Source organism: Osmerus eperlanus, chromosome 6, assembly GCF_963692335.1.
Source record: "Osmerus eperlanus chromosome 6, fOsmEpe2.1, whole genome shotgun sequence".
Lineage (NCBI taxonomy): Eukaryota > Metazoa > Chordata > Actinopteri > Osmeriformes > Osmeridae > Osmerus > Osmerus eperlanus.
Window position 1 is genome coordinate 15,687,646 of NC_085023.1, and position 21,955 is coordinate 15,709,600.

The window sequence follows — 21,955 nt, forward strand, 5'->3', positions numbered from 1 at the left end:
ATGTGACTTATGGGACAGAGACCTCAAGTGTTAGTGGAAACTAAATAAAACACTCCCTAGAGTGCATAGTATTGTTGTAGTGTTAAACACAGGTTATCAGAAGTATAGATCCAACACTGATGGGTCAACAATCTCTGGGCTTCCCGTTTCTAGACATCTGTGGGAAACTGTTTTACTAAGGCTTGAAAAAGTATAAATATATCCCTTCAAAACAGAAGTGCAAGTTAAGAATCGCATTGTACGAGACAGTCACAAAAGAAATGTGTCCCATATTGGCTGACCTAGCAAAGTCATCTTGGCTTCATCACACTATGCATAGTTCACCAGTTTTGTGTTACCCCACCCACCCAGATTCGACACAGTACTTTTCCATCAACACAACCCTAACCAAAAAGATCTGTCATTTTCAAGGGCAATCATCCATTGGTTGTGCAACTCACCATCAGGGACCAATCAAGTGACTGAATAAAAATAAGGACATGCTTATTTTAAAACAACTTTTATTAAAAATAATCCAACAGAACAAAGAAACTGTACAATCCAAGACTCAATCTAGTTGATGACTAGTAAAATGTAAGCGATATTTCAGCATTAAAAAGACATGCACAGGATCAACCATTTATAAATAAATCTGCTGGTTGGTAACCGTATCAATTTTAAAAATGGCATACACCATACAAATAAGCAAGCATCAAAAAGCAATATACAAGAAGCAAATCAATTTCATTTTCCAGCAAAGAACCTGCTTGCACAGCTTGGTTAGTTAGTCGTCTGAATGGCATCCATCTCCCTATGCTGAAAAACAAAAAGGCAGCAAATGTCAGCAAAACTGGTTTACACCTCAAACAGTGACTCATTTCCAGAAAAAAAAAAAAAGGATTAATGAATGACGTCCATGTGTCTGAACACTCACATCAGCCTTGCTGTACTTCTGCTGCTCCCGTCTCCTGGCAAAGAACTGGAGGAAAGGAAGAAACCATCAGGATCATGACAACACATCTAGAAACACTGGACCCAACTAGAAACGTGTGTATACACACACACAAAATGACCCAGGTTCAAAACCAGTCAACTCCACTCACCAGGACCAGCAGACCGGCGAGCACGGCCAGGATGACCACCACGATGACGGCAATGACTCCCGCGGTCAGCCTCTTCATGGTGAAGGTGGGGGCCTCCTCATCCACGTAGTACACCAGGATGTTCTCCATCTCCAGCTTCTGGCCATTCACCACTGGCTCAAACTTGGTCTGATCCTTGAACAGAGGCAGGACCTTCACCTGGAAGTGGGAAAGACAAAAATGGTGAACACACTCCTCCACAACCTTGAGGGCAAATGGTGAAACAGTGATTGCGCGGGGTAAGATGGCGGCTGCGTTGTACGTACATCCTTCTCCATGTAGTAAGCCAAGCCAGACATGTCTGTGCCACGCTCTCCCTTCTTCTTTTTCACATCGACCACAATCAGACGCGCCTCTGGGTCATACTAAGACAAATGTTTTTAGTATACACACACGCTAAAAACAATGCAGAATAATATGGGGTAGATAAGGAAATCTTTTTTGATATGACTCACCTTAATCTCCTCCACAAGGTTCTTATCAAACTTGTAGCGATTCTGGATGGCTGTGCCAATGGCACTACACAGGGAAGATGTCATTAGATGTAAAGTATTTACAAACAAACTGGCATAGATGTAAAAGGGTATGGTTTTGACCATTGACAGCTGTAGTACATGCCTCTTTAGCTGTTCTTTGTCGACGCTAGTGGACACTTCCTTGTGCTTCAGCTGCAGACGAATCCAACTGAGGAAATGAATAACAAGGGTTTTATTTGAAGTGATGGCAAAATTCAAACGTGTCATCTGGCCAAAGCCACAGATCGATTAACGAAGTTCTGAGAAAGTACACTACTCACTAGGTCTCAACCAGCTTCTCACACTTAATGTCCTTGTCCCCCTTGTCACTTCTGCGGACACCAGCACTGTTGACACACCAACAGTCCTCGGTGCCATTACACTGCTTTGCCTTGAACTTCCCATCATTCTCACATTCTGGATCATAAATGCCATCATTATCCACAAAGGCAGTCTCAACAGGCTTTCCTCCAATTCCAGTTCGGGTGGAAAGGCCTTTCCTGGATCTGTACATCTCCGCCTTCATCAGGAAGCACTTTGGAATCACTAACGAGACAAAAAAGACACCACCGTTTAACAGCAACTAACCTAGGCACTATATACATTGCTTAAGGTTAATCTTCTGTTTGGTACCTCCATAGTAGAGTACCATACTTACATTTGTCACATGTCAGAGGTTGCTTCACATCATCACCAAAGATAATGGTGCACTGGCATGGGGGTCCATCACAGGTTGCCCACTTCAGACTTTCACATGATTCGGCTGTAAATGTGAAATTGTACAGTTAGACATCTTTACAGTGCTTGAATCGCAAAGAGCCTTTCATGGGACAGGAGTGTCGTCCGACTAACAGGTGTATTCAACAGGGCGTTGGTTACACCAAATACCGAGATCAACCAACTGGGAGCCAATCCTCTCCTATACCCAACCCCCACTCCCGCTTTTCTAACAAGGAAATTTGCCTAGCGAACAATAAAACCGACAGTTGTTGCATGGCAGATAACTGATTTATCATGATTACACACACGGTAATATAATGGATTCAAAACCATTTAGTCGTGTTTTTGTTTCATTGGCAATTAAAGGCGGTGGCTTGCATATGACTTCCTCAAAAATGCCCTCTAAAATATACCACAATCAATACTAAGCCAAACAGTATCACGAAAGTGCAAAAATTGGTCTAAAGTAGAATGAAACATGGCCCATTAGCGTTTCAATCGAAAATAGTGTGACTTAAGGAACATTAAATATTTTCTAAACATATATTTATATATTTTTTTAAACTTACGACATTGCGCATACGCTCCAACTGCGTAAGCCACGAGAAGAGCAGCAATCCAAAGCTTCATAGTTAAAAGTAGGGTTAACCTTAATATCAACGATTAAAAGAAAATCTTCGTTGGCTTTGTGTCCGTTCAGCACAAAGCACCGATTAGAATGAACACCTGAGTTTCACCGCCTTCCTTTTTCTTCCCTCAGGTGCGGTCTCGTCCAACCAGTTTCGAGAGACTCAAATGAGATCTCGTTCACTAACCAAGGAGTGTAACGAATAGGTGAGCAATAGGCCTACGGTTGCTGCTGTTAAGGCTGCTTACTTAAAATGTTAATTATTGACCAATTCGAATATGACTGGTTTGCTGTTTTTCCTAAACTGAAAGCAAATCATAGGCCTACCAATTATATCTGATCGGGTAGAGAATCAGTTCCTTTACGTCATTCTACTTTAAGCGGTGGGGGAGGGGTGTATAGCGATTTCCTTAGACTCACCTTTTTTCCGCCAATGGCCATATTTGGACTTCAGGGTGGGGTGTGTTAAAAAGCAAAAAACAACAACGTACTGTTTGTAAAACACCACGACCGAAACTCCAAAACAGAGAATGACTGATTGTGTGAGTCAAAGGTTTGCAGTTTACGTGTGTCATTCGGTAAATTCCACAGCTCATTCTAAAATGTATATCACATCGATATGATAAATAGCTCCCCGTGAACTATAGCCTACGTTTACAAGCTAACATTGTAATTAGCTACACTGTAATGCTATGTAAGGCATTCAAATAAGCTCAGACTGAATGCCATCTGAGAACCAACTAGACTCAGAGGAAAACTAACCATGAGATCAACTGTCAGATCAATAGTTTGTTTACCAATATCAAAAGGGGTCGACTCTAAGGGCCATCCTCCCATTTGATGGTTACATTTGGTCCACCATTGTTAATTGCAAAAGTACACCAACCACATACTCTACAGCCCCAGAAGATACACTATCGATCAATTCACAAGAGGACATAGGCTTTAAGTCGCAGGTAGCAGACTGATTTAATTACCCAATAGGAGTCAATAAACCTCCCTTATCTCATATGAAATATTACATTATCTCAGACATAGGTGTTTACTAGACAATATAATCTTTATGATATGCCATAAAGCATGGATTGTTTGGATATGCACTACCCTGTTTCACCAGTGGAGGGGGCTGACAGCCCAGACAGGTCATTGTCTGGGCTGACAGCCCAGACAGGTCATTGTCTGGGCTGTATTTATTAACTAGAAAGCCTCTACTTTGTCACTGCACTGCTTGTTAGTCTAAGTACAAGGAATCGCAATTCAATAGTTAGAGTTTAACTGGATTAATAGCACGATAAAGAGGTTGAGCCATGTGATGGAATTATTTCATATATTCCATTAGGTTTTGAAAAGTAATGTTTAACCATATACTACTTCATTGTATTCTGTTATAAAGGTTTATTGAAGTTAGTGATATACTGTGCCATCACTTGTGGAAAGTGTTTCCTGAGTCGGAAGGACGGGAGGTTGATCTCAGGGGAAGAGTGTCAGAAATATTAATATATCAAGTATTGCACAGTCAGTCGGTGAAGAAGTTAAGAAAGCTTTATCAACCCTGGTTGAAACACAATAGCAGAATCTTCGGTCCTGGTGTCGTAAAAGCTCCTCCTTATACTGTAGGTGTCAAGCAAATGGTCACCAGACCTCGGGTCTCCATCTAGCCCTTGTCAAACAGTATCTCCTTAAAACAAACAAACCCCCAACATCTTCTAGTGTAATGCTCACCCTTCCCCCAGGGTAATAAGGAAAGGGGGCTCTCTTATCTGCAGACAAGGAATGCTGAACACAGTATAATTTTTATACAGAATAAAGAGTTTCATCTTTAACTTTTCTGATAAAGAGATAGCCAACATATGTCACCTCTGACCTGTGCAGACAGTGGACATTGTGGTGACATGTTTAGATTAATAATGGAAACAGATGTGAAGTTGGTCACTTGAGATAGTGATCAATCCATTGTGGGGGCATCAGAACTTGTGAGATGCTGTTTGGGCGTACACTACTTCTGATCCCATCTGATTCATGGCCAGATGTTTTTGTGTTATTGTCTTATGTTTGTGTGTTGAAGATGGTTGTTTCTGTGTTCAATTGTTTGTTCGATAATAAATACGTATTTGAAAGATATCTAACCAGTTTTGATTACGCATTGATTGGTCCAATTACCACAACTAATTGTTCCTTTCTGAAACCATAGTGAATAACTGACTACTATTGAGCGACCATATCAATCTGGCAATCCAGATTTTAATTTATATTTGTTGATCTAGATCTGGACTGTTCATCAAAATCTAAATAATTGCCAACCATAATTATTAAATGGGTTGAGGAAAAACCTTGTAAGTGCACTTAGTGCAGTAGAGTTAGGATAGTTTAGTTATTAAGATGTCCTATGTTTTATAGTTCTTTCCTCACAAATACATAACATGTATTTTTGTTTGCTGTTTGTTTTCTGTTTGTTTTTAGTAGTCATACAGTAATCAGTGTGTAGAATCACCCTTTAGTTGACTAAGTACTAGTGCTGCAACACACAGATTAATCAGTCTCTTGTCTGTTTTTAACAGTGAGGAGGACAAACCATGTCCCCAGGACATCGTCCGGGTATTGTGCGAAGGAAGATACATAATAGACATAAATATGGGTGTTCCCCTTCTCAGCGGATTAAGGTGTCACAAAACTGTAGGTATGGTCGGTGGACCATAGTGTCCCCAAGGAGAGACAACAGAAGCAGGCGGCGAAGCTGGTACTGCCTGGCTTAGGACAGCTGGAACCTTCACACAGCGGGACAGCGAGACAGGAAGAGAAGGATCTGGAGACAGACACAGTGAGGAACCCTCACCCCCAGCCCCAATGAAAGCCCCCTAGACCTCAGAGAAGACTGGGAAATATGCGGTGAGTTATAAAAAACAGGACTTATGAGATCTGACTACCTTTCATTGGCTTTTTGGTCACACTCCAGTGTCTCAAGTTGACTATATGCTGGACTGTGATTGACTATGAGATATCACGGTGGAACAGTGTGTTATCGTCAACGTCAGTTCTTTATGATATCATTTGATTTAGACATTTTTCTTTCTTCTTCATTTCATTTCAATCAAACTTTATTTAAATGATGAACACAGTGACTGTGGGGGACTGTATTGACACATTAGCCTCAAGATGGAAAAACAGAATAGAAACGTGTACTGTAAATCCCTTTTCATTCTACAAGTTTCCTCCCCTTTAGTCTTCATTAGTCTAATTTGTGGAATATGTTTGGTTTTCATCAAACTCATGTTGTTTTCACAAACATTTGGTTAAATATCGGAGTGACTGATGTATTTTAAAGCTCTCTAAGTGCACTTACACAAGACTATGTGAGATCCATTCCTCTGCTATGGTCTAATCTAAATCATGACCATGTGACTAAACAATCAGGATACAATCACAACCTACATTACACACGATGATGGAATGTGATCGAATATTACCAAGGGTTTCAAATAAAATTACATTGCATTTGTATTAGGGGTGGGGGAAAAAATCCATTCACATTTGAATCGCGATTCAGTCTTATAGCGATTCACAAATGTAAAAAATCGATTTTTCAATTTTTTTGTAATGTTAGTATTATTTTTGATCATTTTTGTAATATATAAAAAAAAATGGTGATAAAAGATCGCAAAAAATCGTGAATCGATTTTTAATCGATTCATGACCCCAAGAATCGAATCGTGAGGTACCAAAAGATTCCCACCCCTAATTTGTATGGACCTTTTCTTAAATCTTTTTAACAACCAATGTCATGGCTTCAACATTACTCAAAGATTAACGGTGACATCCAACATAAAACCTCAGAGAATGCAACACAAAACTCATACATAACTGTTAGTATTAGTAGCAAGTATTAGTAGTATTAGTAGCAATTGTTGTCAGAGAGACAGAGGAGTTCACCTCCAGTTACCACACTAGGGTAGAGAAGGCTCACGGGAAGCCATGGCATTTAAAGGAGACGGGCTCTACCACAATGATTCACCAACCCCCACACCTATTGCACATGCACAGCCCTACCTCTCCACACACATAGACAATGGCTAGGCCTGGCCTGGAGGTAGGATTAACATTTAGCATGGAACCTCAACATGGGCGTTGCTAGACCCTTTTTACTGGGGCGCGTGCCCCAGTATAAATCTCAAATTTAAGTTTTAACAATTTACTCTATTAGTCAGTGCATTAATTTAGATTGATAATCCCAGAAAAAAAGAAATGCAGTATCCCAATCAATGCTTGTAAAATCAAAGCAGTTGAACCGAAAACACAAACTGATGCATGCCCGCAGAATTCCATATCCATGCGTTCTTCTGGGCTTGCTATAATAGCCACTGCAGCGCTCACACAGAAGTCCAGGTGTTGGCAAGTCAGAATTGAGGTAGGCTAAGAAAACATTCAGAAACTAAAGACGTTTCTAAATAATAGGCCTACCGATCATTTTATTTAGACTCAAACATAACAATATTACCATCCATCCATCATCTTCCGCTTATCCGGGGGTCGGGTCACGGGGGCAGCAACCTAAGCAGGGAGGCCCAGACTTTCCTCTCCCCGGCCACTTCCACCAGCTCTTCCTGGGGGACCCCGAGGCGTTCCCAGGCCAGCCGAGAGACATAGTCCCTCCAGCGTGTCCTGGGTCTTCCCCGGGGCCTCTTCCCAGTGGGACGTGCCCAGAACACCTCACCAGGGAGGCGTCCAGGAGGCATCCTTATCAAATGCCCGAGCCACCTCAACTGGCCCCTCTCGACGCGGAGGAGCAGCGGTTCTACTCTGAGCCCCTCCCGGATGACCGAGCTTCTCACCCTATCTCTAAGGGAGAGCCCGGACACCCTGCGGAGAGAACTCATTTCGGCCGCTTGTATTCGTGATCTCGTTCTTTCGGTCACTACCCACAACAACAATATTACATGAAGCTCAAAAACGTTATTTTCGCTCCAATTAATGCGAGAAAATGGGCATGTGCTCACATTTACTATTGATGTCCTGGCAAAGCTGATATCAATGCTGATATACTATATATATTGGGTGTCTAAAACTCACAGCATGTGGTAACTTTTATAAAAGTTGTTGTTTACCATGTCATCTTTGGATCATCTTTGGCATATCCAAACAGCATATAGTGAAGGATTGCTGTGTTAAACTTTAACATTCAAATTCTAATAATATATATTTCTTACTGTTAATAATTTAATTGAGTTCAAACTCAGTCATTCATAACTGACCTAAAATGGGAACTGATTCAATAAGGTATATGTTAAGGTAACTGTAACAGTAGACCCCTGGCAACTGTTAATGATTGAATTGAGTTCAAACTCAATCATTCATAACTGACCTAAAATGGGAACTGACTCAATAAGGTATATGTTAAGGTAACTGTAACAGTAGACCCCTGGCCATTGTTAAGTATGGGAGTGGGTTACGGAACCAGAGAAGATTGTAGATCCTAGAGATTGTACTCCAGAGGAGTAACAATAAGTACTGTAGAATAACATGAAGGACTTTTAAGACGTACCTACTTTCCCATGCAGTGACTGTAACTGTGCCTTGACTGTAACATATCCTTAACAGAAGTGTGTGTGTGTGTGTTTTTGCACTTTTCTTCTCTCAAAGGTTACCACTGCTATGGCTGGGGTGTTTGTGTGCAGTGCTGGGACATGGCTCTGCATGTGAGTCGACCAAAAATAAAACGGCAACCTTCTTTAACTCGAATTCAAGTATCTCAGTTTGATAACCGACTCTTTCCTTGTAGTTACGGACCCCCTTGAATGTGCGTCGCGTGGCAGCCCCTGTCACGTCAACGCAGACTGCCACAAGATCAAGGACAACACCTTCATGTGCGTGTGCCGCATCGGCTACAATGGCGACGGGCTGCAGTGCACAGACATCGACGAGTGCGCCATGGGTCTGCACGGCTGCCACGGCAACGCCCGCTGCAACAACACGCTGGGGAGCTACAGCTGCGTCTGCGTGGAGGGCTACCACGGAGACGGCGTCAAGTGTCAGGACATCAACGAGTGCCAGACGGAGAACGGGGGCTGCCACGGCAACGCCGTCTGCACCAACCGGGATGGCGGGCGCAGCTGCCAGTGCAGAGGAGGCTTCACGGGGAACGGTTTCCAGTGTGCCGACATAGATGAGTGCACACAGCGGGGCATATGCCACTGGAACGCCACCTGTGCCAACAACCCTGGCTCCTATGTGTGCACCTGCAACAACGGCTACAAAGGCAACGGGAACTACCTGTGTCTGGACATAGACGAGTGTTCGGAGACTCCCGGGGTGTGTTCAGCCTCGCTTGGCTACAGGGGCTGTAAGAACCTTCCGGGCAGCTACCACTGCATCTGCAGCAGTGGTTACCAGAGCAACGGACAGACGTGTCAGGACATTGACGAGTGTGCGGACAACACCTGCAGCCTGTTTGCAAGCTGTGTGAACACCGTCGGCTCCTTCCAGTGTACCTGTTCTCCTGGATTCCTAGGGAACGGACAGACCTGTGTTGATGTTAACGAGTGTAACAGGCAGGATGCTTGTCACCCCAACGCGGTGTGTATCAACTTGTTAGGCAGCTATGAGTGCTCGTGTCGAGGCGGTTTCCTCGGAAATGGGAGGACCTGCACGGACATCAACGAGTGCCTCGCGCCCGCCATCTGCCCGGCGTCCGCCGAGTGCGTGAACACGGGCGGATCGTACTACTGCGACTGTGGCACGGGATACGTCTTCAACGCCTCCGAGTGCATCGACCTGGACGAGTGTGCCGTCGGCCGCTGCAGTCCGTACGCCGCCTGCGCCAACTTCCCGGGCTCCTTCTCCTGCGAGTGCCGCCCGGGGTACACAGGCAACGGCATCAACTGCGCGGACGTGGACGAATGCTCCTTGGCGCAGCAGTGCCACTCCAATGCCCTCTGCCTCAACCTGCCTGGCACGTACAACTGCAGCTGCCAGCGGGGCTACAGTGGAGACGGCATGACGCAGTGCAGCGACGTGAACGAGTGTTTTGCGGACAACGGCGGCTGCAGGAACGGAGCCACCTGCGCTAACAGCAGGGGCTCCTTCTCCTGTCTCTGTCCGGCAGGCTTCACCTTGATCAACCGGACCACGTGCCGAGACGTCAACGAGTGCGAGCAGATGCAGAACCCCTGCAGGGTGAACGAGATGTGCGTCAACACGGAGGGGGCGTTCCAGTGCCTGTGCAAGGTCGGCTTTGCCCGGCCCACGCCGACCATGGACTGCGCGGATGTGGACGAGTGCAAGGCGGGCAAGCCGTGCCACGTCAACGCCACCTGTCTGAACGTGGTCGGCTCGCACGTGTGCACGTGCAAGCTGGGCTTCACCGGGAACGGCACCAAGTGCGAGGATGTGGACGAGTGCGCGGCCGTCGGCACGTGCCACAGAAGGGCGATCTGTGCCAATGTGCCAGGGGACTTCTCCTGCACGTGCCAGCCGGGTTTCAGGGGGGATGGCTTCTCGTGCCAGGATGTCAACGAGTGTGACCTCTCCAATGCCACCTGTCCCTCCTTCTCCGAGTGTGTCAACTCCCCCGGAGCCTACGTCTGTTCCTGTCTGAATGGGACAGTGGCGAGGAACCGGACCTGTGTGTCACCCAGCCCCATGTGCTTTCCCACATGCCACCCTCATGGGCTGTGCCACCTCTCACCCGTCGGGTATCAGTGTGTGTGTGACACAGGCTTCGAGGGGGATGGGCTTACATGCTCGGACATAGATGAATGCCAGCAGAAAGTGTGCCCTCAGAATGATACAGACTGTGTGAATAAACCAGGGTCCTACGCCTGTGTCTGCAAACCTGGCTACGAACAGAACGGCACCATGTGTGTTGGTGAGTTAGTCACGACAAGATCTTGTCAGCGTTGACTCACTGAGAGCGAATGCTAACTTCACATTACACTATGCTTATTAAGCTCATTTGATAGTTAGATCCTTCATGTTCATACTGGTATTTCTCATCATCTCATGTTGACATGATGTAGGATTTATATACGAGTTAGATCCACTTGATTAGGATCCCCATTGTTGGATCCTGTGACTACACAGTGATTCATTGTATTTCTTGGCCTTTTCTCTCTCTGGCTCCATCCCTTCATCCCTCTTTCCCTTCTCCCAGACGTGAACGAGTGTGAGACAGGAGAAGATGAGTGCAGTGAGTTTGCCCAGTGTGTGAACACGGTGGGGGGTCACCTCTGCTTCTGTCTGAGTGGCTTCACGGGCAATGGCAGGAACTGCTCTGGTGAGAACCTTACCTTTAACATTCACATACATCCACATCCTCCAGGAATGTTGTACCGCGTTTTGTGTGGACTGTCTTTGTCTGAGTTTTGTTTTAGCCGTCCTTTGGGCCTGTTTCCCTGACACTGTGCCATTTTGGATGACTTATAGACATTGATGAATGCCAGTACAAAAACGGAGGATGCCACCCTGTTGCCAGCTGCTTAAACACACCAGGATCCTTCAACTGTACGTGCCCGCCGGGCACTCAGGGCACAGGCTTTACGTGCATGGATGTGGACGAGTGTGCCTTTAACTCCACCCAGCCCCACAACTGCAGTCGGCTCGCCCAATGTCGAAACACCAACGGGTCTTACCTGTGCCAGTGCCAAAATGGTTACCAAGGAAACGGCTTTGTCTGTGAGGATGTCGATGAGTGCCAGTCGCCTGGCTCGTGTGCGGCGAACATGACGTGCCACAACAGCCCCGGCTCGTACGCCTGTACCTGCATCCTCGGCCTGGCGTATGACGAGGGCGTGTGCGTGAGCAAGAAGATTTGCTTCAACGCCAGCCGTGCGTGCCACCCTAACGCCATTTGCCACCCCTCCAATGGATCCTACTACTGTCAATGTCAGGACGGCTACCATGGTAACGGGACGGTTTGCTGGGACACAGATGAGTGTGCGAGCAGCCCATTGGTGACAGGGCTTTCACAATGCTCGGAGTACTCCGACTGCCTCAACACCCAGGGCTCCTACTACTGCAACTGCTGGGACGGTTACCATGGAAACGGGACCCACTGCCAGGACGTTGACGAATGCGCGGTGGGGAATTTTACCTGTCCTGACAACAGCACCTGCACCAACATAAATGGAAGCTACCACTGTCCCTGTAACCGGGGTTACCATGCCAACAACTCCCTGTGTTTGGACATAGATGAGTGTTTGGTAAGCCCAGCCAAGTGCCCTAACATCTCAGACTGCCAGAACACGGCCGGTTCCTTCATCTGTGCCTGCTGGGACGGATTCCGGAGCAGGAACAATGAATGTGAGGATGTGGATGAATGCCTGTTCAACTCCAGCTGCCCACAGAACAGTATGTGTGTCAACACCTACGGTAGCTACCGCTGTCCCTGCAAGGTGGGATTCTCTGCTAGGAACGGCCAGTGTGAGGACATCAATGAGTGCTCTACGTCTCAACTGGGCCCTCTTTGCACCAACGGGACCTGTGTCAACTCCATCGGCTCCTTCTACTGTGTGTGTAACCCCGGGTTCTGGAGCAACAACACGGAGTGTGTGGATGTGGACGAGTGTTCGTTGAACTCCTCCTCGCCGACGTCTTCTAACTCCTCCCACTGTCAGCCTCACTCCACCTGTGTCAACTTCCCGGGCTCGTACCGCTGTCCCTGTGACAGGGGGTTCGTGCCGAGTGGAGCAGAGTGCCAGGATGTGAATGAGTGTATATCCCCGGGTGACAGCCCGTGCCCAGACCACTCCACGTGTAACAACACGCTGGGTTCCTTCCTGTGCCCGTGCTTGCCCGGGTACCACCCCAAGGGACTGGGCTGTGGAGACATAGACGAGTGTCTGGACAATACCGCTTGCCGTGCCGACCAGGTGTGCACTAACCTGCCCGGAGCGTACCATTGCTCCTGCAGAGGGGGGTACCACGAGGAGGGCGGGGCGTGTGTGGACACTGACGAGTGTACGAACAGTTCGGCGGTGTGTGACCCCCTGGCACGCTGTTGGAACACCCCGGGCTCCTTCTCGTGTCACTGCCCTCTGGGCCACGCGGGCAATGGCTCCTGGTGCGAGGATGTGGACGAGTGCTCCGTCCTGACCTCTCCCTGCCACCCTCGAGCCCGCTGCCACAACACCCCCGGGTCCTTTGTGTGTGTGTGTAACCCAGGCTTAGTGGGCATCGGGCCTCTGTGTGTGGACTTGGATGAGTGCCAACAGGACAACGGAGGGTGCCACCCCGAGGCCACGTGCTCCAACTCTGTGGGAGGGTACCAGTGTCAGTGTGGCAGCAACTGGGTTGCCACCGTTGGCAGAGGGCAGGGGCGAATGGGGTGTGTGGACCAGGATGAGTGTGTGTTGCCTTCGGCATGCCCTGTTGACACCGTGTGTAGGAACCTGGCAGGTTCCTTCAACTGCTCCTGTTCCTCTAACAGCACTGTCTGTAGGGAGCTGGCTAACAAGGGTGGGCTACTCCTTCACTCCTCAATTCAGTTCAGTTCCAAACACATTATTTTTGTCCCAGAGCGGCAATTTGCAGAGGCATGCATAGTGAACTACTAGTGAACAGCACTGACAGCTACTGATATCTAACTTTCCCTAACTGTATTGAGTGAGTGAGTGAGTGAACTGTTACTTCATGCACTACTGTACTCTACACATTAGTATACGACAGAAACTCGTTGACACAGGGTATAGAGTAGCATTTTTGTTTTGCATCTTGGTCTATGTATGGCTGTGTTAGAGCCTGCTGCTGTGACCTAATACTGCTGTGTGACTGAATGTTTGTTCTGTCCACAGAGAGTGATCTTTACCCGTTTGGACCAGAGGTGGGAGACTGGGGAGTGAAGGTCGCCATAGCAGATGGGAACTCTCCCTACATCACCCCGCCTATTGGCTTCCCTTTCATGGGCAAGCTGTATGACAGGGTCTTTGTAAGTGTCCACCAGCAGGACCCAATATATACACCACAATATAGTATATATACTGTATAATTATACACAACAATGGGCTCATGAAATACTATCTCATTCATTTTTCTCCTGCTCTCTCTGACTCTGTCTCTTTCTTTCTCTCTCTCTCTCTCTCTCTCTCTCTCTCTCTCTCTCTCTCTCTCTCTCTCTCTCTCTCTCTCTCTCTCTCTCTCTCTCTCTCTCTCTCTCTCTCTCTCTCTCTGATGGTCAGTTCTCAGATAATGGACTCATCCAGTTCCAAATGGCCTCCGAGAACGAGCAGCTCCTTCTGCCTGTCCCCTTCCCTGAGGGATTTCGCGGCAACGAGAGCCGCTCCATGCTGGCGGTATTCTGGGACGATGTTGACCTTACTCTAGGCAAAGGCAAGCTGCTCTACCAGGTGAGGGGTCAGGGAGAAGGCAAGGTGGAGGGATATTAACTATGACATTGGCTATTTTTATTTGGGTATTAACCTATTCCTCTGTTTTTGTCTGTCTTTGCCTCAGGACTACAGTACACTGAATATGTCAGACATCTACTCCCAGATTGTTTTCAACCGCACAGCGGAAGACGTGAGCCTGTTTGAGGAGCAGAGAAACAGACCTGCCTACATCCCTACCTGGATCCTAAAGATCACCTGGGATCATGTCATGTCTGTGTCTTACCAGAAGATCAATGATTCTGAGGTGAGGGCTCTAGTAGATTGCGTGCTCTGGTTCAAAGACAGATCAAATCTTTTCTTCCAGCAATGATCACTGGCTTCCTCTTCCCCTCCGACAGGGCGGCAGCAATGTCCTTCTCAAGGCTTTTGGTCAAAAACAAGGACACCTGCGTGTCTTTCTTACTGTTAGAAAATTAGGTTAAGGAGGGGGTGGACCTGAACTGGGCTTGGTGTTGTTTGTGTCTGTCCTAGTTCAACAGCTTTTGTTAGCTGTAACGGGAGTCCCTCAAGTGTTAAGAGGAAGAATACACCGGCTTCCTTACTTCTGCCTGTGAAAAAGGAAGAACCTTTTGTCTTTGTGGTGACACCTTGTGCTTTGTGGCGACACCCTGTGCGTTGTGGTAACACCTTGTGTACGTTTTGCAGACCAACACCTTTCAGTGCATCCTGACCACGGATGGCGAGCGCTCCTTTGCCCTGCTGCGTTTCGGGGAGATGCAGTGGGGTCCTGGACAGAGGCTGGTCCAAAGCGCTCTCACTGGCTACACAGACGGGGGGAAGCAATTCCGCAACGAGGTCCCGTCCCCCCCAGACAACCTGTTCGGCCCGGGGGGGCGCTACAGACCCCAGACAGTGATGGGCAACGTGGGCAAGCTAGGACAGCTGGTGTACGACTTGACGGGGCACAAGGGGAACAACATGGACCCTAAGCTGAAGTGCCAGTTGTGGGCCCTGAAGGAGCCCGACCCGGCCCTGTGGAGCGCGAGGGTATCGGCCTGCCCGTGTACCCGCTCGCAGGCTCAGGAGGACCTGGCGTTCGGGCCGGAGACGCTGCCCGATCAGCTGACTGCCCAGGTGAGGCAGCTCCGGGAGCTGCGCTGGGGGGGCGTTGGGGGCCAAGTGTTCCAGTCGATCCTGTCCAACCGCTACGGCTCCGGGAAGAGGTGCGTTTACGACCTCCAGGGGCCGCTGCAAGGCGGGTACAGCGAGAGATACTTCACTGGGGCCTCTCCACAGACACACATGGGTAATGGAGCCATATTGCTGTGTTATTCATTGTCACATTCCGGAGGGTGCATCTGCTGTTCCCGGAACGGACTAAGACACGTGTTCTGTTGTTTTTGCAGATGAAGACCTGCTTCCGTTCCAGTGGTGTTGCATCCAGTCCCCCCTCTGTCACCTCTACCTCGCCAAGAGACCCCTGGACCGTTGCCAGGGTTACGGCTGGCTCAGCCCCGACCGCAGCATCCTAGCTAAGAAGGCAACAGAGGGCATAGGTGAGAACTTTCCAAACATCACCTCTAAAAGACTTACGCTAAATAACCCTTGAGACTATTTATAAAACTCTATATATAGTAACCCTAACCTATAACCATAATCCTGATTTAGCCTATTCAATACACAGGACACCTTGTTACTTGAAATATTCCTATCACTTATGCAGTCTTACAATTCATAGTCTGTGCCTGTACACATACAAATACTGCATGGCGCTCAATGGAGTGTGTTCTGCATGAATCTGACATCCCTCATCCTGTATGTGTTGGCCCTGCAGGCATGGTGTACGGTACCCTCCACTTCATCACCTTCGATGGGACAGAGTACTCCTTCAAGGCCCTGGGGGAGTTTGTTTTGACACGAATCTCCTCCAGCAAGGGCTCCAACATCTTCACCCTGCAGGGGGAGACAGGTCTGCTGTACACCCAGGGACAAGCCAGACAGGTCCCCGCACTTGTGCGCTTGGCTGCCTTTCACCAGGGCATCGGAAAGGTTAGTGTGTGTGTGAGTGTGTGTCTGATTGTGAATGTGTATGTGTGCAGGGGGGGGGGGGGGGGGGGGCAGGGCTGTGGAGGCAGGAGTGTGTCTGTTAAATATTTGATTTCCAAAAATGTCTCATTCCCCTCCTGACCATGTGTGTGTGTGTGTGTGTGTGCATGTGTGTATGTTCAGGTTGAGTGGAGAGTTGCACAGTCAGGAGATGGGCTGAAGGTCCTGGTGGATGATGCGGAAGTCCCCGTCTCTATTGGTATGAAAGAAACATGACATCCAGGCTCCTTGCCTTGACACAAAACAGGATTGTATCACTCTGGCATAAGCAGCTATAATTCTTTTCTTAACATGATATCATTAACATCATTTAAATCTCAGATCGCAATACACACATGCCAATGGTTTACTTCTACCGAATGCGGCTCTAACAGCGCCCCCTACTGCCTGCACAGGTGTAGTCCACATGGGCGAGGAGGGCTTCGCCGTGCGATGCATCTCAGTCAGTCGCTGCGCTGCGGTGTATGCGGGGGGTCTGCATGTGGTGGTGTGGCTGGGGGTGGGGGGACAGCTGTCCGCCCTGGTGGAGGTTCCCCAGACCTTCTACAACCGCACCGTGGGCCTGATGGGCCTGTGGAGCTCCAACCGCACGGACGACTTCCTCATGTCCAACGGGAGGCTCCTCCCGTCGCCTGACAACAACCCACCGTCGGAGGCGAACCTGCGTGTGTTTGGGATGTCCTGTGAGTGACCTGTTACAGCACTCCCTGTCTGGTCACAGAAAAACCTCAAACAAATAAAGCCTCAAACAAAGGTCTTTTTGTCAATAGAAAAACGAAAAAATGACTTCGAAATGAACAGGATGAATGTGTCTGATTCTTCTATCCCATTCTATTCCACTTCTATTCCCTGGTATCCCTGGCTCAATCCCTTTCCCTCGTGTTTCCTCAGGGGTCGTCCCCGTCCCAGAGAGCCTGCTGTTCTCCATCCCTCCCCTGGTCCCGTTCCTGCCAGCCTCCACAGAGCAGGTGCTGGCAGTGAGCCCTGACAGGCTGAAGGAGCAGCGGAGAAGCTGCCAGGGCAGCATGCAGTGTGTCCACGACACCCTGGCATCGGACAACCCAGACCTGGGTCTGGAGAGCCTGCAGGCTGAGCAGCAGTACCACAACCTGGCTCTTGTGTTTGGTGAGCAAAACCTCCTCTCACATGAGCAGAAGAAAGGTTTATTGGTATCACAGGCAATGACATACATACACTCGAGTATTATATATTTTGATGTGTTGAACAATTAAATATGCTGTAGTTATGATATGTTTGTGATGTGTCGGTCTTCTGTGGTGTGTATAGGGAACATGCCACCCATTGTGACAGAGCCCACCGTGATCCGCTGCAAGGTCAACTCCACTGTCAACATGAAGATAGTCGCTCAAGATGCCAACAGAGACCCTGTGTCCTTTTCCCTGCTCTTCCCCAGACCACCCCAAGCCTCTATAGGGACTGGTGAGACGCACACTCACGTACACAAACGTGCATTCAAGCCCATGATCTCTCCCCCTCTCCCCCTCGCTCTCTGTCCTCCTTACGTTCTAACACAGCGTAGTCGACCATCTCTTCATAGATGACCTCTTCCCCTGTGTCCTGGGCTGCAGGTGACGGCTACCTCACCTGGACTCCCCTCAACATCCAGCCCGTGGTCCTCACCATCCGGGTCAGCGACGGCATGTTCAGCTCCTACTTCGCCCCCATCCTGCAGGTGTGCAACTGCCTCAACGGAGGCACCTGCCAGTACAGTAGCATCACAGAGAACCATCTGTTTGGGAAATACCAGGTGAAAACGACAGTCCAATACTGTCATAACAGTAAAAACAGGCAGAGAATGTCACAACAGTCCCACAATAACATTTTGTATATCCTATTTCTTTTCTATTTTTTGGCTATATGCACATCAATTATATTCTGCAACTACTACTATAGTTAACGTCTTTGTGTTGTGGTATCCTAGGTTGTGGGGTGTCTGTGCCCTAAGGGCTTCAGTGGGAAGTTCTGTGGGGATATTGTGGATGTGTGTCGAGGAAATCCATGTTTCCCAGGGGTGGAGTGCCTGTCCCAGCCTGGGCCTGAGCAGTTCACCTGTGGAGAATGCCCCCCTCCCTCTGTCTACCAAGACAAACAAGGATACAAATGCTTTGTGAACGGTCAGTGAGTTTTGTGCTTTGGGTGAATGGGCTTTGGGTGAATGGGCTTTGGGTGAATGGGTTTTGGGTGAACGGGTTTTGGGTGAATGGGTTTTGGGTGAACGGGTTTTGCTTGCTGAATGGATTTGAAATAATAAAAGACATATTAGTTTTCAAATTACAGTGAAGTCAAACTCTTGGTTTAATTTAGTACTATTGAGGATCTGTTCACATTGTTATTCTTGAATGCTTTTATTTCACCTTCCCAGACTTCTGCCTCCCACCTTTCCCCTTCCCCTGCCACAAGATGGCCGACTGCACCAGCAAAGGGTACAGCTACAGCTGCAAGTGTAAGCCAGGCTACACAGGGGACGGACTTAACTGTACAGGTATAACACCACAACCTGAACTACAACCACACACTCTTCTGAACACGTCAATATGTATGAACCACACCACAACTGTATAGAGGGTCTCAATCACGGCGGCAAACCTCTTGTTGACTGTAGACATTGATGAGTGCCTGGACCCATCGGCCTGCCCCAGCGCCAAATATGAGTGTGTGAACACGGTCGGGTCAGTCAGATGCTCCTGCCGCTACCAGAGCACCCCGGAATCAGACAGATGTGGTAGATACACTGCACCGTCACCTGGGCTAATCTAGCCCTCGCTGTGTCACACACACACACAATATTCACACTAAACACACTAAACGTACATGCATGATCCACACATTCCGGATTCATTATTTGGGGTGTAGTTGAATTTTTGGGGGGATACATACGAATAAACACATATTATATTCAATATGTTTCTATCATTTCAGGTGACTCTGCTAATCCACCAGGTGAGGACTCCATGTTGGCCCTGCAGTGCTCTCAGCATGACCACGAATGACATGGCTGCTCTGCTGTCACCATGTTGACCTTGTCGTTGATGTTGTCATTGACAGGGTCTAATGTCTTCACCGTGTCCATGGGCTGGAAGACCCAGAGGGCTGGAGCAGATGGACTCAACCAGGTGAGAGAGAGCGTGTGTGCCCTCTAAAATAAGGAGCTTGAGCCACTCCTATTAATCACTGTCAGTGATTAATGTCTGACCCACTCGGCAGTTGGAGAAGATTCTGGCCATGGGCTTCCAGAACAAGTTCTACAACGCCAGTATGAAGGCTCCGGGGCCAGGGCCGGTGGATGGTCTGAAGGAGTTCAGGATCAACGTGTCCAGCGACACACCACACTGGTACATCAGAGACTACCTGACCCGCGTCAGCAGCTACTATGACATCAAAACAGCAGACGTCGGAGGTAGACCCCCACAGTCAACGCACAACAGCCGCACACAACCATACACACAGGATAGATGACTTAAACAACAGGAAGTTGATGTCTATGTGCAACAGACCCCCTGGTTTACAACCCATGTAAACAGTATGGTGTGAAGATGGTAATGTCCTCACTTTCCTACTGGCATGGCTTCTCTCTCTCTCTCCATCTCGTCTGTCTCTCGCAGACCTGGATGAGTGTCAGGCGAAGGAGGCGGTGTGCGAGTTCCCTGCTCTCTGTGCCAACACCTACGGAGGGTACAGGTGCATGTGCAACGGAACCACTGACGTGGATAAGACTTGCGTTTTTGGTCCGTCTCAACGCGAACAGTACACGTCCACACGCACACATATCCACATCCACATCCACACAGAGAAGGCTTGATATTTTGATGTGTGCGTGTGTTTTTTTTTTATCCAGATCAGAGTGGTGGGAACAGTAGTGGAGTCCCTGAGGCTCTGCGAGCAGAAGATAAGAAGCCCCTAATCCTGGGCCTGGTCCTGGGCATTGGCATCCCACTGCTCCTCCTCCTCCTCCTGGCAGCCCTGGCCTGCTTCTGCTGTTCCCGCAAGAAGACCATCACTGGAGAGTGAGTACCAGCTCATTCATGCACAAACTACATTAACAGTCATGCACTGCAGATGGACCGGAAGGATGTAGGTTCTAAACTCCTACTGTCCGCCGAAGAGAGCTTGACAATGGGACCAAATGACTAACAACAGGAAACGGTACATGTTCACCCCCACATCAGTGTGATGCATGACGTCACCAATGAGTGACCTCTGCTGCTAAACAGAAGTCCATCTGGCATGTGTGTATGCGGGAGTGCGTGTGTTCGCAAGTGTGTGTGCTTGTGTGTGGGCCCCAGTGGGTCTCTATAGGTTGCAGATGTACAGCATCGGGACCAGGTGTTAGTCATCCAGGGAGACTTAATCCCCCTTATCCCCCCCACCCCCCTTAATGTTCACCCTATGGAGAGAATACCATGGGATTAGGCTCTCCGAATGAAAGGATTTTAGAATATCAGTTGCCTTAAGGATACGGTTTAACGCAATGCCCAGTATATACTTGTGTGTGGATGTGTTTGGATTATATCCTGTATGACATAATAGCATGTTTCAGTCTCCACCTATTGAATGTTGTTTATTGTGTTAGATCTCTCTTGTTGTACGTCTCTGATTGGGGTGCTGTTGTTTTTCTACCCAGGATTCCCCACTTGTTGCCTCTCAATTATGCCCAGGAGCAGTTCAACCCTCCTCCGTTCAACTACAACGACCCAGCACTGCACTACAACAGCCACTGCAGCCCACGCATCATAGACAACCTCGCATTCCAGAAACACTATCGCCGCCGATAACACACAGAGGGAACATGTCTTTGAACACACACAAATGTGCATACACACATGGAAATGCACACATGCACACACTTATAGAACTTATTATTTTAAATTGAATAATGTCTTGTGTTTTTATAATAATGAAAATATATATTTAAAAATTTAAGAGTTTGCCTGTGTAGCTGGTCATTGTTGGATGATGCTATACAGTATATATTATATACATTTAACTGTAACTAACTAACTATTTAATATGAGGGACCGGTAATGTCAAATGTGTTCCATCATTCTGACGGTGCAAAAACTAGCAATGAAAAGTAAATCACTACAGCAATGTTAATAACTGAGTCTGTGCTCCTCCTATATATCCTAGAACCATAATAATTATATTATTATATAATGATAAACAATGATGTACTAAAAATGTATTTAACTGCATTTGTGAAGCACATTGTATTATACAGAGTAAAGTCACTATTTTGTGAATGCAATCAATAAATGTGACACTAAAAGATGATTATATTAACCATTTCAATAGAGGAGAACAATTTCTGCCATTTATGTTTGAATTCATGGTATTATGTGGATATATGGTTACTGTGCCATGCATAAAGCTATCAGTAAGATAGCAGCATTTGGGGTACTTCATCATGTTATTTCACCAGGTGCTGTGATACCCTATTTGGCCACTGAGTGTCAGCAGGGAGTCATTTATGCCAGTTTCAAGGTATGATCAAGTAGACTGTTTGTGAGTGGGTTAAGCGGTGCAGCGCAC

At 47.8% G+C, this 21,955-nt stretch overlaps 3 protein-coding genes across 3 annotated transcripts; 2 read left to right on the plus strand and 1 right to left on the minus strand.

The window, feature by feature from the left end:
• Positions 1-483: 483 nt before the first annotated feature.
• epcam (epithelial cell adhesion molecule) lies at positions 484-3,301 on the minus strand. The gene is made up of 9 exons (XM_062463859.1): positions 2,926-3,301; positions 2,295-2,399; positions 1,918-2,182; positions 1,740-1,805; positions 1,577-1,640; positions 1,388-1,486; positions 1,083-1,280; positions 914-958; positions 484-795 (listed from the first exon to the last, which is right to left on the minus strand). Exons 1-9 carry the CDS (start codon positions 2,984-2,986, stop codon positions 760-762), a joined length of 939 nt encoding a protein of 312 aa, XP_062319843.1. The 5' UTR covers positions 2,987-3,301; the 3' UTR covers positions 484-759.
• A 2,434-nt stretch (positions 3,302-5,735) lies between these two features.
• Positions 5,736-18,548, plus strand: LOC134022777 (mucin-like protein). The gene is made up of 16 exons (XM_062464526.1): positions 5,736-5,870; positions 8,619-8,674; positions 8,758-10,842; positions 11,128-11,250; positions 13,766-13,899; positions 14,150-14,317; positions 14,424-14,603; positions 15,005-15,605; positions 15,706-15,855; positions 16,134-16,348; positions 16,529-16,604; positions 16,801-17,088; positions 17,297-17,530; positions 17,693-17,845; positions 17,995-18,173; positions 18,372-18,548. The coding sequence occupies exons 1-16, from the start codon at positions 5,866-5,868 to the stop codon at positions 18,546-18,548; spliced, it is 4,824 nt and encodes a 1,607-aa protein (XP_062320510.1). The 5' UTR covers positions 5,736-5,865.
• On the plus strand, positions 18,347-21,521 carry LOC134022388 (fibrillin-3-like). Its single transcript, XM_062463869.1, has 9 exons — positions 18,347-18,540; positions 18,789-18,908; positions 19,029-19,148; positions 19,346-19,366; positions 19,472-19,539; positions 19,631-19,823; positions 20,029-20,151; positions 20,262-20,430; positions 21,048-21,521. The coding sequence occupies exons 2-9, from the start codon at positions 18,827-18,829 to the stop codon at positions 21,196-21,198; spliced, it is 927 nt and encodes a 308-aa protein (XP_062319853.1). The 5' UTR covers positions 18,347-18,540; positions 18,789-18,826; the 3' UTR covers positions 21,199-21,521.
• Positions 21,522-21,955: the final 434 nt, after the last annotated feature.